Source organism: Bubalus bubalis, chromosome 11, assembly GCF_019923935.1.
Source record: "Bubalus bubalis isolate 160015118507 breed Murrah chromosome 11, NDDB_SH_1, whole genome shotgun sequence".
NCBI classification, from domain to species: domain Eukaryota; kingdom Metazoa; phylum Chordata; class Mammalia; order Artiodactyla; family Bovidae; genus Bubalus; species Bubalus bubalis.
The window spans coordinates 96078208-96096075 of NC_059167.1; the positions used below are offsets into that span (position 1 = coordinate 96078208).

The following is a 17868-nucleotide window of genomic DNA, read 5'->3' on the forward strand; positions in this document are numbered from 1 at the left end:
AGACAGGGATCAAGACCATCCCCATGGAAAAGAAAAGCAAAAAAAGCAAAATGGCTGTCTGTGGAGACCTTACAAATAGCTGTGAAAAGAAGAGACGTGAAAAGCAAAGGAGAAAAGGAAAGATATAAGCATCTGAATGCAGAGTTCCAAAGAATAGCAAGGAGAGATATGAAAGCCTTTTTCAGTGATCAATGCAAAGAAATAGAGGAAAAGAACAAAATGGGAAATACTAGAGATCTCTTCAAGAAAATTAGAGATACCAAGGGAACATTTCATAAAAAGATGGGCTCAATAAAGGACAGAAATGGTATGGACCTAACAGAAGCAGAAGATATTAAGAAGAGGTGGCAAGAATACACAGAAGAACTGTACAAAAAAGATCTTTACAACCCAGATAATCACGATGGTGTGATCACTGACCTAGAGCCAGACATCCTGGAATGTTAACTCAAGTGGGCCTTAGAAAGCATCACTATGAACAAAGCTAGTGAAGGTGATGGAATTCCAGTTGAGCTATTCCAAATCCTGAAAGATGATGCTGTGAAAGTGCTGCACTCAATATGCCAGCAAATTTGGAAAACTAAGCAATGGCCACAGGACTGGAAAAGGTCAGTTTTCATTCCAATCCCAAAGAAAGGCAATGCCAAAGAATGCTCAAACTACCACACAATTTCACTCATCTCACATGCTGGTAAAGTAATGCTTTAGTAATGTAAAAGAATGCCAGGCTTCAGCAATATGTGAACCATGAACTTCCAGATGTTTAAGCTGGTTTTAGAAAAGGCAGAGGAACCAGAGATCAAATTGCCAACATCCACTGGATCATTGAAAAAGCAAGAGAGTTCCAGAAAAACATCTATTTCTGCTTTATCGACTATGCCAAAGCCTTTGACTGTGTGGATCACAGTAAACTGTGGAAAATTCTGAAAGAGATGGGAATACCAGACCACCTGACCTGCCTCTTAGGAAGCAACAGTTAGAACTGGACATGGAACAACAGACTGGAAAAGGAGTATGTCAAGGCTGTATATTGTCACCCTGCTTATTTAACTTATATGCAGAGTACATCATGAGAAACGCTGGGCTGGAAGAAGCACAAGCTGGAATCAAGATTGCCGGGAGAAATATCAATAACCTCCGATATGCAGATGACACCACCCTTATGGCAGAAAGTGAAGAGGAACTCAAAAGCCTCTTGATGAAAGTCAAAGAGGAGAGTGAAAAAGTTGGCTTAAAGCTCAACATTCAGAAAACGAAGATAATGGCATCTGGTCCCATCACTTCATGGCAAATAGATGGGGAAACAATGGAAACAGTGTCAGACTTTATTTTTGGGGGCTCCCAAATCACTGCAGATAGTGATTGCAGCAGTGAAATTAAAAGACTTGCTCCTTGGAAGGAAAGTTATGACCAACCTAGATAGCATATTGAAAAGCAGAGATATTACTTTGCCAACAGAGGTCCGTCTAGTCAAGGCTATGGTTTTTCCAGTGGTCATGTATGGATGTGAGAGTTGGACTGTGAAGAAGGCTGAGCGCCGAAGAATTGATGATTTTGAACTGTGGTGTTGGAGAAGACTCTTGAGAGTCCCTTGGACTTCAAGGAGATCCAACCAGTCTATCTTAAAGGAGATCAGTCCTGGGTGTTCATTGGAAGGACTGAAGCTGAGTCTGAAACTTGAATACTTTCGCCACCTCACGCGAAGGGTTGACTCATTGGAAAAGACCCTGCTGCTGGGAGGGATTGGCGGCAGGAGGAGAAGGGGACGACAGAGGATGAGATGGCTGGATGGCACCACTGACTCGATGGACGTGAGTCTGAGTGAACTCTGGGAGTTGGTGATGGACAGGAGGCCTGGCGTGCTGCAACTCATGGGGTCATAAAGAGTCAGACACGACTGAAGGACTCAACTGAACTGAAGTGAATAATGCAGGATGTAGGTGGAGATGTATTAAAAACACAAAGAGGTCTAGTTCTTTGCATATTTATTACTATTCTGCCTGGCTTATGGGGTTGAGGTAAGGAATATTCAAGTAAGTTTTTTTTGTATATTTACTGTAGATAATTTTATTTTATTTTTATTGAAGTACAGTTGATTTACAATATTGTGTTTTGGTGTACAGCAAAGTAATTCAGATCTTTTCTTAGATTCTTTTCCATTATAGGTTTTTGTAAGATGTTGAATATAGTTCCTTGTGCTATACAATAAATCATTGTTGTTTTTTATATATCATAATACCTGTTAATCTCATACTCTTAACTTATCCCTCCCCATCTCCCACTTTCCCTTCTGGTAGCCATAAGTTTGTTTGTATGTCTGTGAGTCTGTTTCTGCTTTGTAAATAAATTAATTTGTATTATTTTCCCCACATATAAGTGATATCATATAATATTTATCTTTCTCTGCTTTACTTCACTTAGTGTTTTTTTTATGCCCATCCATGTTGCTGCATATAACAATATTTCATTCTTTATGACTGAGTAATGTTCCAGTGTGTGTGTGTGTGTGTGTGTGTGTGTGTCTATGTCTTTCTTATCCATTCATCTATCCATGCACATCTGGGTTGCTTCCATGTCTTGAATACTGTAAATAGTGCTGCTTTTAACATTGGGGTCAATGTATCTTTTTGAATTAGAGTTTTTGTCTTTTCCAGATATATGCCTACAAGCATGATCACTAGCTTTAGTTTTTTAAGGAATCTCTATACTGTGTAGGAGGATTCCCCTTTCTCCACACCTTCACCAGTATTAAATAAGTTTAAATGACAACCACTGTTTTAGATAGCAGTGGCTTAAATAAGATCTAAACAGTAAAATAATAGTATGACAAAGCCACTCCATCTACTGAAAAGTGAAGTAAATTGAGGAGTCAGAAAATCCTATTTCCTAACATTTACATAATAAACCTTCCAAGACCCAATATGTGCTTAGACTCTGAAGATTCCAGGGTGGGTACTAAACACTTGCTATGCAGAAGCAGCCTGTCATATTGGAGTTTTCCTCTCACTTGGCAGGTGGGGCCCACTTGGCTTTGTTTTAAATGAGTTTCAATTTGTCCGACACGACTTTCCACTTTCATACACTGGAGAAGGAAATGGCAACCCACTCCAGTGTTCTTGCCTGGAGAATCCCAGAGACGGGGGAGCCTGGTGGGTTGCCGTCTATGGGGTCACACAGAGTCGGACAGGACTGAAGTGACTTAGCAGCAGCAGCAGCAACAGCAACAGGCTGAAATCAAATATATAAAAATCTAGTCACTTCATTTAAAAATAATTGGTAATTTTTGGATGTTGCTAGGCACCCATATTTGGAGAAGGAAATGGCAACCCACTCTAATATTCTTGCCTGGAGAATTCCATGGACAGAGGAGTCTGGTGGGCTCCAGTCAGTCCACGGGGTCGCAGAGTCGGACAGGGCTGAGCGACTATCACTGACTCACTCACTCAGGCACGCATATTATTATAAAAATTAATAAAGGGAAAAAATAAAGCATTTAACCTGCCTTTCCTACACAATCTGTATTCCAGGGTAACCAAAGAGTTGATGAGGGGGGAGAAAAGAAATACAGGATACATCAGTTATTAATAAATCAGCTGGTGATTTAAAAACTCCTGATTAATATTTTTGTTTTTGCCTACTTAAGGCGACTTTCGGGGGAAGGGGATGTGGAAAAGGCAGCAGTTGGAGGACTCAAAAGCACTCTTCGGGGCTAAGATCACATTCTGGCTTCAGAGAAGTCTGTCTGAGGCGACAGTTCCTTCCGGGGTCTGCGTCTCACAAGCCCGGAGATGGCGCTGCACGGGGACCTGACCCAGCTCTCCCTCTCTGCCGGAAGCGTTAGGCGGGCTCGGCCGGCGGTCTGTCTGCGGCAACGCTTCCTGTCTGATCCCCGAGGCCGCAGCTCCAGTCCCTTGACCGCTGGGCCCCAAAGCAAAGGTGCTGAAAGTGGGTGCGGCAGCAAGCCACGCCCTGGACCGCCGAGAAACCCTGGGCCCTCTGGCGGTCGCTCGGCTCCTTCCGGCCACTACCGGGGCGGGGCGGGGCGGGGCGGGACCGGGGCGGGACCAGGCCGGGCTGGGCGGGGGCGGCGTGCGGCGTGCGGCGTGCGGCGCCCGGCTCCCCCTGCAGGCGGCGCGCGGCTGCCCCTGTTGGCCTCGTGAGGCTCCCCCTGCCGGCCGCGAGCGATCACACCGCGGCGCTGGCCCGCTTCCCTCACGACGCACTCGCGGCCTGAGTCGCTGCGCTCGCGGAACAGGCCGGTGTCCCGCCAAGAATGTCCTTATTAATTCATAATTTCTCCTGGCCCTCAGAGCAATCTTTGTTTTGTGATTTTTACTTTTTTTAATTAAAAAACAATTTTGTTTTGTTTTGCGGAAATGGAGGGGTTGGAGAAGGAGGATAAGAAAGATTCCGAGTGCGACGTGGCGATGGAGGAAGGCTCCCAGGCCGCAGACTGGGACAGCGATGAAACGGTGGTAGAGGGGTCCGTGACGGAGAGCGACCCCGAGGAAGAGGCGCTGCCCTGGAGAAGGTGACCGCCCTTGCGCCGGGGCCTTGGCGGTGGGTGGCCCTCGGAGATTGGAGGGGGAGGTGTTCCCAGCCAGACTGCGTGCAGGCGGGAGTAGGGCCTGTGGGCGCCCAGGCCTGAGCTAAGAACTTTGTAGATAAAGACCCCAAAACCCTCCCCATACCCCCTCACCTAGGACTGAATGAGCTTTATAGTTAAGTGGCATTGGAAGAAAAGAAAGTGAAGTCGTTCAGTCGTGTCCGACTCTTTGCGACCCCGTGGACTGTAGCCTACCAGGCACCTCTGTCCCTGGGATTCTCCAGGCAAGAATACTGGAGTGGGTTACCATTTCCTTCTCCAGGGGATCTTCCCCACCCAGGGATCGAGCCCTGGTCTCCTGCATTGGAGGCAGACGCTTTAACCTCTGAGCCACCATTATGGCAAAAAAGCCTGCTTTCTTAGCCTGGGGCTTTTTTTGCACAGGTACAAAAGTATTGGGTCTAAACCCTTCATGCGTTACGCTTCAAGCGACTCCTTACTCACATGTAAGGGGCAGTTCATATACTTTCCAGAAACGATCGTGTGATGGGGGAACTGGTTACTGCCAAACTGGAGACGGATAGCTTTATAAGAATCAAGAGAAGATGGTCGTTCTTTCATCAAAACATAGCTAGTTCTCTGTGCTGGACACGGGGAGAAGATAAAAGAGAAGAGGCCACTCACTGCCTTTGAGAAACCTGCAGGCCAGGAAAGTCATAAACAGATCGTTTCAATATTGTGTGGGGAGTTCAGGGTTGGAGGTAGGTGCAGGCTGGTTTAGGAGCTCAGAGGGGGGTTGACTTCTGTAATTTATTTATTTATGTTTGGTTCCTTTGAGTTGCTGCACATATGCTTTCTCCAGTTGCAGTCATTGGGGAGCTACTCTTTGTTGGGGTGCACAGGCTTCCTCATCGTGGTGGCTTCTCTTGTTGAGCGTAGGGTGTCGGCACACCGGCGCCGGCTCAGTAGCTGTGGCAGGGGGCTAGCTGCCCCTCAACATGTGAAATCTTCTCAGACCAGGGATCAAACCCGTGTCCCCTGCACTGACAGGTGGATTCCCATCTGCTATACAGAGTTGGCTTCTGAGTAGAGGCGTGAAGATGGATAGGAGTTAAGTCAGATGAAGAGGTTTTTAGGCCAAGGGAACTGCCTGGGTAAAGGTGTTGTGGTGGGACATAGCAATGTGTTATGGGTGCTGGAACATGCAAACAGTTAAGTATTACTGACGTGTTAAATGTTGTGATAGGTGTGGTGAAAGATGAGCCTGCAGAGAAAGGTAGGATAAGGTCATGTAAGGCTTCTTATAGCTTGTATGAGTCTCTAAGATCTTAAGTGGAGGAGTAGCATAATCAGATTTTCATTCACTCATGCATGCCCTGGATCGGGGCTTTGTAAATTCCAATGAAAAGTTTTTTATTTCTTTAAATCACTTCAGAATCCTGTTAAAAGGTGGATTCCAATTCAGGAGTTCTAATGGCACCCCACTCCAGTATTCTTGCCTGGAAAATCCCATGGATGGAGGGCCTGGTGGGCTGTAGTCTATGGGGTTGCTAAGAGTTGGACACGACTGAGCGACTTCACTTTAACTTTTCACTTTCATGCATTGGAGAAGGAAATGGCAACCCACTCCAGTGTTCTTGCCTGGAGAATCCCAGGGACGGGGGAGCCTGGTGGGCTGCCGTCTCTTGGGTCGCACAGAGTCGGACACGACTGAAGCGACTTAGCAGTAGCAGCAAGTATATGTTCAGGTCAAATCATATTCTCTGAACATTATAAGCAAATATAATGGCTAATTGAATAAAATACCCTGTAAAATGAGTGTTCATTCTGTCCTTTAAGATAGACTAGCACTGTCCTCATGAATTGTCTAGATGAAAAATACCTGTTATAAAGGATACAGTTGCAGAAGGGAAAAATATAAAGCAAGATACAATGAGACAATGAATAATTGGACTAAAATAGCTAAAGAAAGCAACATTTTGGGTCAGGATCTATGTCAAAATAATTACTCCTCCAATGATTAAAACAGAATGGTGCCAAGTACTATTCTTAAAGCTGTAAACTCTGAGAGAAGAGATAGAGCAAGATTAGCTTCAGTAGTGGGCATCAGTCCCCCATGGCTAGCAGCCACTCTCTGCAGCTGATGCAGGGTCATTGGCCTGCACACTCCCCTCTGGTGCCACCGGACGAAGGACTTCATCCTCTCCTCACAGGGGACACACAGAGTAGTGGGGTTGGCACACACTTTTCAACAGAACAGAGGAGTACACCCTGAGGCTAAACAGGTAAGTGTATTCCCATACAAGGTGGTAAGTCCAGTACAGGCTGGGAGGACTCTGTCTTTTAGTAGGAAAATGTTCCAGACCCAAGGCCTAGCAGGGGTGAAAGATGATATGCGCACGACTGCCTTTCTCAACACATTCTTTGTTATCTCCTGTAGAAAGTACACATATTGCCTCCTCAGTTGAATCAAATCAAACCTCTCGATCTAATAACTGGTTTACAGGAAATATACAGGACAGACGAACACATGAAATGACATGCAGTCTTCAAATCCCAAATGTGGGAAACTCTATGGGAAAACCAACCCAGTTTCTTCAACAAATAAATTGTAAGGGGCAGGAAAAGGTATAACTTGCAGATTTTAAAAGAGACTTAAGAGAGATACAACCAAATGCAATGTGTGTATCTTGTTTGGATCCCGATATGAACAAAACCATTGTAAAAAGAGACGGAAATCTGACTGCAATCTGTCTGTTAGTTTACATTGCTGTATAGCAGCTTACTCCAAAACGTATTAACTTCTTAAAGCAATAAACATATTGTGTAGTTTCTTTGGTTCAGGAGTCGAGGAGTCGCTTGACTAATCATCAGGCTCAAGGACTCAGAAGGCTACGTTCATCTCACAGTTTCATGAGAAGGAGCCACTACCTGAACGGTGGTTGTGAGATTCAGCTCCTTCTCTGGCTGTTGACTTTAGCCCTTGGCTCCTCTCTGTTGACGGGGCCTCCCTTAGTTTCCTGGTATGTAGGCTTCTGCAAAGGACATCCGCAACCTGGCAGGCTGGCTTTCACGAGAGGGAAGCAGCGAGAGAATGAGAGGAGAAGATGGAAGCCAGTGAGGCCACATCCCAACCTGTTTGCTGTGTTTTGTTTATGAGAAGAGTCGCTGGATCCAGTCGATACTCAAGGATAAATACCATATACAAGGGTATAAATACTGAGAGCCATTAAAGAGGTTGCTTACTATAGACTATATAACGTTTAATAATATTAAGTAATTATTAGCTTTTTTAAGTATGTAGTTTTGGCTGTTTTTAAAGGTGTGATTATTATGGTTATGTTAAAAGAGTCCTTATCTTTTGGGGTTGAATACTGAAATATTTCCAGATGAAATGGAATAAGATGTTCAGGATTTGCTTTAAAAATAATCTAGTAAGAGATTCACACTGGGTGGAGAGGATGGCAAGGGTTATAGAGGAAGCAATAATGGCTGGGTACGGATAATTACTGCACTCGGATGGTGAGTGTACTATTGTTTTTTATTTGTGATTATTTGTAATTTTCCACAAAAAAGTAAAATGAGTAAAAAAAAACAACAATAACACCCTGGTTCCAAATCATATATTTATGCCTTAGTACATTGTTACATTCTTGGATTCTGGGAAGATTTTAAAACATTTTTTTTTAATTGTGGTGAGAGAGATATATATATATATATATATAAATAAAATATAGAATAGCATTTTAACCATTTTCAAGTGTATAATTCAGTGACATTAAATACATTCACATTGTTGGGCAGTCATCACTACTAGTTATCTCTAGAATTTTTTCATCTTCCCAAATTGACACTCACCAGATCTGAAGCTTCTTGAGAACAAGGACTATCTTTTCTCTTTACCTTGGTGCTGCCTAGAACATAGTAAGATGTGAATCCAGAACTTAAATTTCTGTAATTTATGTTCTGAAAATATACACTTGAATTTAATCCTGGGATCTTAAATTCTCTGTGATGTACAGAAAGGTGAATGAAAAAACCCACCAGCACTGGTTCCTTCACATCATCTCCTCATTTCACTTCTGTTCAAAAACTATATTGATGTTTGCCCCTTACTCCAAAATATCCAAAAATAGCAGAGTATTTATTTAAAAAGAACATGAGCACGTGAATAAGTCTTAATTTTCATCTTGGATAAGTTTTTTAAATTTATTTTTTAATTGAAGGATAATTGCTTTACAGAATTTTGTTGTTTTCTGTCAGACATCAACAAGAATCAGCCATAGGTACACCCATGTCCCCTCCCTCCCAAAGCTTCCTCCCATCTCCCTCCCCATCCCACCTGTCTAGACTGTCACAGAACCTGTGTTTGAGTTCCCTGAGTCAAACAGCAAATTCTTGTTGGCTGTCTATTTTACATATGGTAATGTCAGTTTCCATGTTACTCTCTCCATGCATCTCACTCTCTCCCTCCTCACATCCCCCATGTCCATCTGTTCTCTATGTCTATTTCTCCATTGCTGCCCTGCAAATAAATTCATCAGTACCATCTTTCTAGATTCCATATATATGCATTAGTATAGATATTTGTATTTCTCTTTCTGATTGATTTCACTCTATATAATAGCCTCATTAGAAACTGACTCAAATGCATTCCTTTTTTATGGCTGAGTAATACTGCATTGTATATATGTACCACAGCTTCCTTATCCATTCATCTGTTGTGGGCATCTAGGTTGCTCCCACGTCCTGGCTATTGTAATAGTGCTGCAGTGAACAATGGGATACATGTGTCTCTTTCAGTTTTGATTTCCTCAGGGTGTATGCCTAGGAGTGGGATTGCTGGGTCATATGGTGGTTTTATTCCTAGTTTTTTTTTAAGGAATCTCCATACTGTCTTCCATAGTGGCTGTATCAATATACATTCCGACTGGCAAAATGGTTCCCTTTTCTAACCACACCCTCTTCAGCATTTATTTGTAGAATTTTTGCTGATGGCCATTCTGACTGGTGTGAAATGGTATCTCGTTGTAGTTTTGATTTACATTTCTCTAATAATGAGCAATGTTGAGCCTCTTTTCATGTGTTTTGTTAGTCATCTGTATGTCTTCTTTGGAGAAATGTCTGTTTAGGTCTTTTTCCCAGTTTATGATTGGGCTTTTAGTTTTTCTGGTATTGAGTTGTATGAGCTGCTTGTATATTTTGGAAATTAATTATTTGTCAGTTGTTTCCTTTGCTATTATTTTCTCCCATTCTGAGGGTTGTCTTTTCACCTTGTTTGTAGTTTCCTTTGCTGTGCAAAAAGCTTTTAAGTTTCATTAGGTCCCACTTATTTATTTTTGCTTTTATTTCCATTACTCTAGGAGGTGAGTCATAGAGAATCTTGCTTTGATATATGTCATCAAGTGTTCTGCCTGTATTTTTCTCTAAGAGTTTTATAGTTTCTGGTCTTACATTTAGGTCTTTAATTCATTTTGAGTTTATCTTTGTGTGGAGGGCTTGCATGGTGGCTCAGATGGTAAAGAATCCGCCTGCAGTGTGGAAGACCTGGGTTTGATCCCTGGGTTGGGAAGATCCCCTGGAGGAAGAAATGGCAACCCACTGCAGTATTCTTGCCTGGAGAATCCCATGGACAAAGCAGCCTGGTGGGCTACAGTCCAGGGGGTCCCAGAGTCGGACATGACTGAGTGACTGAGCACATGGCGTTAGGAAGTGGTCTGATTTTACTCTTTCACACATAGCTGCCGGTTTTCCCAGCACCACTTACTGAAGAGGCTGTCTGCCCCAATGTATACTTAGGCCTCCTTTGTCAAAAATAAGGTACCCATAGGTGCGTGAGTCATCTTGGATAAGTTTTAATTTAAAGACTATATTTCTGAAAAAATGCATTGGTATAGAATATTAATAGTGGTATAACTAGGAATTTTAGCAAATTTAGTTATAATTTTTTTGAGTGGTTTACATTGAACTATGTTAAAAGTTTATTCACTTAATCATTTTGCAATGCATGCTGTGTATCATCCCATTGTATAACTTAAACTTATACAATATTATATGTCAGTTACATCTCAGTAAAACTGGAAAAAAAACTTAAATGACAGTTGAATTGTTAGTCTTTGTTTAAGAAACATCATAACATCTATACCTTCTTTTTTGTTTCTGAAAGGTTGCTTTTTAATCAAGACACGTCTCTTAGATCTGAGTTCAGTCTCCATCCCAGTAAAGGTGAGAAATAATTCTTTTCACTAAGTAGTCCCTTTACGGAGAAGGCGATGGCACCCCACTCCAGTACTCTGGCCTGGAAAATCCCATGGGCAGAGGAGCCTGGTAGGCTGCAGTCCATGGGGTCGCTAAGAGTCAGACACGACTAAGCGACTTCACTTTCACTTTTCACTTTCATGCATTGGAGAAGGAAATGGCAGCCCACTCCAGTGTTCTTGCTTGGAGAATCCCAGGGATGGGGGAGCCTGGTGGGCTGCCGTCTATGGGGTCACACAGAGTCAGACACGACTGAAGTGACTTAGCAGCAGCAGCAGTCCCTTTAATTTTCCAAGTATTATTACTCTATTAACTTCTTTTATATTTAGTCTTTTTCTTTAACTTTACACAGAATAAATTTCTTACAGGCATCTGTAACAGATCTTAAGATCTGTTGTTATAAGGATAGCGATGGGGTTTGTAACTTCTAGAAGATGTTTATGACTCCAAAAGAGGGCTACTGATAATGTGGAAGTAGCGCTGGGATAGCAGTTCTCCCCCCAGAGATCTCCCACTTAACCCTCGCACTTTCCTATTTGCAAAGTGAATAATACTTTTTAATAATCAGTCTGATTCTGTCAGACTAAAATTGAGGTACAAGTATCCTTGGTATATATTTTTTAAAAAGAGCCTTTCACTTACAAATTTTCCAAACCTCCTGAGTCCACTTCTAGATCAATATTTACACTTCCAGAAAAATCTATCACTGATTGTTGCAGTTCAGAAAGATCAATTTTGCAGAAAGCCATTCAAACAGTGGGTTATTTCCTTTTATGATTCTTCCTGTGAGCCATTTTTTTATTGGAGAATATCTGGAAATAGGTGTAGGACAGAAGGAAAATATCCTAACCATCATGGAACTCTTGTGTGTATGCACTTGTGCCTAGGTATCCGTGGGGGACTGTTTGCAGGAGCTTCTGTATACATCCAAATCCCCAAGTCCCGTAGTTGGCCCTCCACATCTGTGTACTGCACGTTCATAGCCTCCACCAGCTGTGAATTGTAAACACAGTACATGATTTCATGTGTGGTTGGTGGAATCTGTGCATGTCAAACTCATGGTTGTGGAGGGCCAAATGTATGTCCATTAAAAAACATCCTTGTTTAAGTGGACCCCCTGTTATTCAAGGGTCAACTGTAGTTCACAAAGTCCTTGCTGTACATCATCTCACCTGATACCCCAACGGCAAATTACAGTTTGATCTTGGAACAGTTTTTCCTACATGTAATTGGAAGGGATATTGTGTAATATTGGTCTCCAAAATGTATTCTTATGATGTATAAAATGTCACTAGGAAGAAGTTGGATTTCTGTTTCAATATTCCAACAAAGTTTTTTCTCTTTGCTTCCCTTCCCTTTTCCAAATGGTGGATAGACCTTAATTATTTTGCTAATTATTAAAAGTATAACATTTTTAAAGTGTAATATTATATAATGTAAAAAGTGAAAGATCCCATCGCCTACTTTTCTCTGTTAATTTAGCACCTAACAATTGCCAGCGTTTAGTATTGTGTTTTTTCCTAGACATTTGTGTACCAATATAAATATGTTTTTTAATAATTAGTATTGTCCTACACATATTTTTTCTTTGTTATATTGATCTATCTCAGCCTGTTAAATTGCTGCCTTTATTCCATTATATGAATGTACCTTTACATAATGACTTGATAATGTTTGATGTTTCTCAGTATGTTTGCCTACTTTTCTGATTATTTCCTTAGAATAAGCAGCTAAAATTAATTTGATTTTAAAGGATGAACACATGTCAGATTTTGACATATATTGCCTCCTATAAAAGATGACTTTTTCTCTCTAGGTCCAACACAGGACATACGCAACCTTTGCCAAACTGGTAAGTAAAATGTATCTGTTTATTTTAATTTGCATTTTTGAAGAGTACCAAGGTTAGGCATACTTTAATATTAACCATTTACAGTTTTGTGTGTGTGTGTGTGTGTGTGTGTGCGCGCGCACGTGCGTGTGTGAGTGAAGCCTTGGGTCATTGTTAAAGCAGAGCAATAACACTATTGCAAATCACCTGTGATTGTATTTCATTTAGGTGCATCTTCTCCAGAGATTCAGGTTAGATTCAGATTCAGAGAGGATCCACAGGAGCAAATGAGAATAAATCAAACGATGCTTATTCTTATTGAGGATACAGTCTTACAGGTGTGTAGCATACTGATTAAATGCATGCTTTTTAAAAATTAGTAATGCTATTTGAAATAAGGGAAAATTACTCATGATTAATTCTTTTTGCTATTGTTTTGCTTTTCTTTCTTTCTTACTTTTTTTCCCATTTCTTAGCCAGTCACTCTGTTTCTTATGTAAAAGTCAAATGTTTTAGGCTCTTTTTTTTTTATTTATTTCTCTTTCTCATAGAAATGTGGGATTGAGACGGTTAAAATAGGCTAAAATAAGATATAATAATTAACAGTTTTCATTTCCATTGTATGTTAGAGGTCACCTTAAATTTGTGAATAAGATACTAATCTGTGTGGTATAATTTGAGATACAGGCCCCTGAAAGACCCCCTCTATTGTCCTGTGTGTGTGTGTGTGTATGTGTGTGTGTGCACGTGTATGTGTGTGTGTGTGAGAGAGAGAGAGAGAGAGTACATGTGTGCAGGCATACATTATATACACAAATTTTCACTTGTTTATTTTTAATGCAGTCACCATGGAAAAAATTAAGGGATGATTCATTTAGCACCTTGCCATAAATAAGTTAGCTAACCAGAGATAACTACAGAGTTTAAGGAATGGAAGAGAGAATAGATGTATTTTAATAGCAGAAATTGACAGAAGTTTCAAAGAGTGACCGTGAGGGTTTCTTTGATATTGTATCTAGGAAGGTGTATAACTTGTATAACTAGTCAAAAGAGAAAAATACAACACCAAATATTTTTTTAAAAGCTGGAGATGCCTGTATTTAGTTTCTAACAGTTTGTTTAAATATAAGTGTTATAACTTCTGAATTAAGAAGAAAAAAAATTTTCCCCTTCAGCTTTAGTAACTGTGAAATGGGAAATAAAAATTAAATTTTTCCTCTTTATCTCAGAAATGTTTATTATGTGAATATTGTACTTGGCTCTAGATTGTACTTCAGAATGGTAATTTTTAAAGCTTGATTACCAAACCTTTTTGGTAATCAAATCTATTTAAAAATATAGACTCTCAGACTCATATTTGAGTAGAACCTAGGACTCTCCATTTTTCAAAAGCCTCCCAAGAAATTTCTAATGATCAGCTAGATTGAAACAATTGCCTTAGAGGCCTGACTATCTTTCAAAGGTTCTTTCATCAGATTGTGAATCAGCTATCTGCTGATCATGGGCTTCTTAAGATAAGAAGGTTAAATGAAGTATTTGATATTTGTCCTTCTTTTTTTGCCTTCATAGAATTTCATTGGTAGTAAAATAGATACCTCCTTTAACTTTCCCCTGCCTCTCCCCCATTTTTTTTTAACAGTAAGTTAGGCCATGTTATCAAAGTGTTAAACATCTGTAGCAAATTTTAATTAGTGTTTTTTTTAATTGACAAGATACTGCTACTTTCACAGTTTTTAATTTTATTCTTTGAAAGTAAACCTTTAGAAATTTAACTATGTGAGAGATACTGATTTTATCAAATAAATAGACCAGGAAAGGCACTGGTCTCTTTAAATAACTTCCCAAAGTTAATTTGAAGAAAAAAATAATGTATTGTTTTGCAACTTGAATATGTATTGCTTCAAAATCTGATGTTAAGTAAATTCTAAATCAGTTACTAAACAGATTTCTAAACAAAATTTTCATTAAAACTCAGATATAATACTGACATTTCAACTTCAAAATAATTTTAGAAATGATGAGATTGGGAATGACATATATACACCACTATGTATAAAATAGATAACTAATGAGAACTTACTGTCTAGCACAGGGAACTTTACTCAGTGATCTGTGGTGACCTAAAAGGAAAGCAAATCTAAAAAAGAGGGGATATATGTATGCATATAAGTGATTCATTTTACTGTACACCAGAGATTAACACAGCATTAAAGTTACAGTAAACATATAGTAAAGAAACTATACTCCAATAAAGATTTTTAAAAGAAAAATGGTGGAACATTTTAAGTAAGGGCGAACTATGAAGATGATAATGAGAATCTTTGGTTTGACAAGTACCATGCTAGTTTTTAAAAACATAAGTGTTTTAAAATATCATTTTTGTTGGGTCTTGCAGGTGCTATAGGCAAGCAGTTCTTTATAGGTGCTATATGGCAAGCAGTTTTGTTCTTTATAGGTGATATGGCAAGCAGTTTTTAAATTTTACATAGAAATTTAAAATTTTGTTTAGCTTAGTAGTATGTTTGGAGAGATAATTGGAGACATTACTATCAAAATTAGAAGATATAATAGTTAATTTTACATGTTGACTGGGCCATTGGGTACCCAAATAGTTAGTCAGACATTCTGGGAGTTTCTTTGAGGATGTTTTTGAATGAGATTAACATTTAAGTCAGTGGATTTGGGTAAATCAGATTGCTGTCCGTAATCGAATGGGCCAATTATGGATGAGGGTGTGCTTTATCCATCCAGTTGAAGGCCTGTATAGAAGAAAAAGACCAGCCTCCCTGAGCAAGAGAGAATTCTCCAGCAGGGAGCCTTTGGGCTTTATCTCTACTGTCAGCTTTCTTGGGTCTTGAGCCTGACAGCCCACATTGCAGATCTGGACTTGCCAGTTTCCATAATTACATGAGCCAGTTAGGACACATCTCTTACTCTGTATATACATATCCTGTTAGTTCTGTTTTTCTGGAGAACCCTGACTAATACAGTAGGCACCATTGATCTTACTATTAATATAATTAGCTTTTAATCATCTAATGCTAAGTCACTTCAGTCGTGTCCGACTCTGCGCGACCCCATAGATGGCAGCCTGCTAGGCTCCCCCGTCCCTGGGATTCTCCAGGCAAGCACACCGGAATGGGTTGCCATTTCCTTCTCCAATGCATGAAAGTGAAAAGTGAAAGTGAAGTCGCTCAGTCGTATCCAACTCTTAGTGACCCCATGGACTGCAGCCTACCAGGCTCCTCCAACTATGGGATTTTCCAGGCAAGAGTACTGGAGTGGGGTGCCATTGCCTTCTCCATTTAATCATCTGGAAGATGCTTATTTGACAGGGAATAATGATTAGTCCTGTGATTATTACTATCAGGCTGCCTCTTCCATCTTCTGCTCTCTGAAATGCTGTCTAAGAGTTATGAATCAGGTTGAATTTCACTTTTCCTTTCCATTATGCAGTTTCCACTTTCCACCCTTATCCATATGTAAAGGTGAAATCAGTTAAAACGAACGTTAGAGAGACCCTTTAAAGAGAAATGAACAACCACAGGCTTGTTTGACAGGCTTGTTGTGTAATGGAAGAAGGATCATTGTTTGTAAAGCCAGAGGTTACAGAGACTATGTGTATATTAATATGTACTGTAGGGGCTTTTAAAAATTTTTATTGAAGTGTAGTGATTTACAATGTTGTTAATTTCTTCTGTACAACAAAGTGATTCAGTTATACATATATACATATATGTATTTTCTCTTTCATATTCATGGTTTATCACAGGATATTGAATATAGTTCCCTGTGCTGTATAGTAAGACTTTGTTGTTTTATCTATTGTGTATATAGTAGGTTGCATCCTGCAGGGTCTTTTTAAGCCCCAGGAGAAGGTAGCATTCTCTCTTACTAGCTACCTCTCTTGAGGCATGAATAGCTGGACCAGTCAAATTCAGGGTGAGTGAGCAAAACTTAGGGAATTCCTTGACTCTACTGTGCTGATTATTAGTGTCTTTGGTATCTTTTTCCTGACTCTAACCCATCCTGACCTTCTTTAATTCTTAGGGTCCTAGAATTGCTGTCTCTGCCCAGAGTTGCCATTGCTTAGGATTATTTTGGAAAGAAATAGGATGAAACTGGGGCCTTGGCTCCTAACTCAGCCAGAGTAAAGACAATTCTCATTCAATGTTTAAATTACTTTGTGTTTAAGTTGTATTTAGATACTACTCAGACGGAGGGGCCTGGTAGGCTACAGTCCATGGGGTCGTGAAGAGTCGGACACGACTGAGTGACTTCACTTTCACTTTACAGTTTCACTTTTCACTTTCATGAATTGGAGCAGGAAATGGCAACCCACTCCAGTGTTCTTGCCTAGAGAATCCCAGGGACAGAGGAGCCTGGTGGGCTGCCGTCTATGGGGTCGCACAGAGTCGGACACCACTGAAGTGACTTAGCAGCAGCAGCAGCAGCAGCAGCAGCAGTGGAGTTTAGGGCTTCCCAGGTGGCGCTAGTGGTAAAGAACCTGCCTGTGCAGGAGCTATTAGAGATGTGGGTCTGATCCCTGGGTTGGGAAGATCCCCTGGAGGAGGGCATGGCAACCTACTCCAGTATTCTTGCCTGGAGAATCCCATGGACAGGGGAGCCTGGAGGGCTATAATCCATAGGGTCGCAAAGAGTCTGATACAACTGAAGTGACTTAGCATGCACACTTAGTGCAGTTTAAAATGACCTTTTTATCATTTTATAACTCAGAAGCAATGTAAAGATGGTACTATATATCCAGATTAAACAGTCTAAAAGACAATCATGTGGGTATTTTAAAATAATAAAAAAAAATCTTATAGATAACCAAATCTCACTATCTCAGTGTGAGAGAAAGGGATTTTAAGCACATGTTATCAATAATTCATCAAGATCACTGAAGCACTGCAGGAATGTGTATTCCGTTCTGTGGAATGTGAGGATAGTTTGAGGATAGACATCTCATGCCTTATAGCCAGGGTTGATCCAGCTGGCCAGGCTCCCATTTCTCTCCCAGCAATCTATTATTCAGTTGAAGAAGATCTCAGATACTAGAATATTGTGTTTTGGTTAAGGATTTATAAGCAGACTTGTTTCTTTTTCAAGTACTATTAAAATTAAGGTTAATACAAATTAAACCTTCTTTCACCTCTCACACCCTACCCCCAACAGGTTTTTGTTTTTTTTTTTAATGTCTGCACTTGAATTACCTGGAAGGGGCAGGGGG

At 40.5% G+C, this 17868-nt stretch overlaps 1 protein-coding gene across 1 annotated transcript in view; it reads left to right on the plus strand.

The window, feature by feature from the left end:
- Positions 1 to 4207: 4207 nt before the first annotated feature.
- Positions 4208 to 17868, plus strand: part of ANKRD31 (ankyrin repeat domain 31) — a 128882-nt gene continuing 115221 nt past the window's right edge. The window contains exons 1-4 of the mRNA XM_025296392.3: positions 4208 to 4531; positions 10713 to 10771; positions 12621 to 12656; positions 12864 to 12973. Of these exons, the coding sequence (XP_025152177.3) occupies positions 4377 to 4531; positions 10713 to 10771; positions 12621 to 12656; positions 12864 to 12973 (360 nt within the window). The 5' untranslated portion in view covers positions 4208 to 4376. The remainder of the gene's footprint in view (positions 4532 to 10712; positions 10772 to 12620; positions 12657 to 12863; positions 12974 to 17868) is intronic.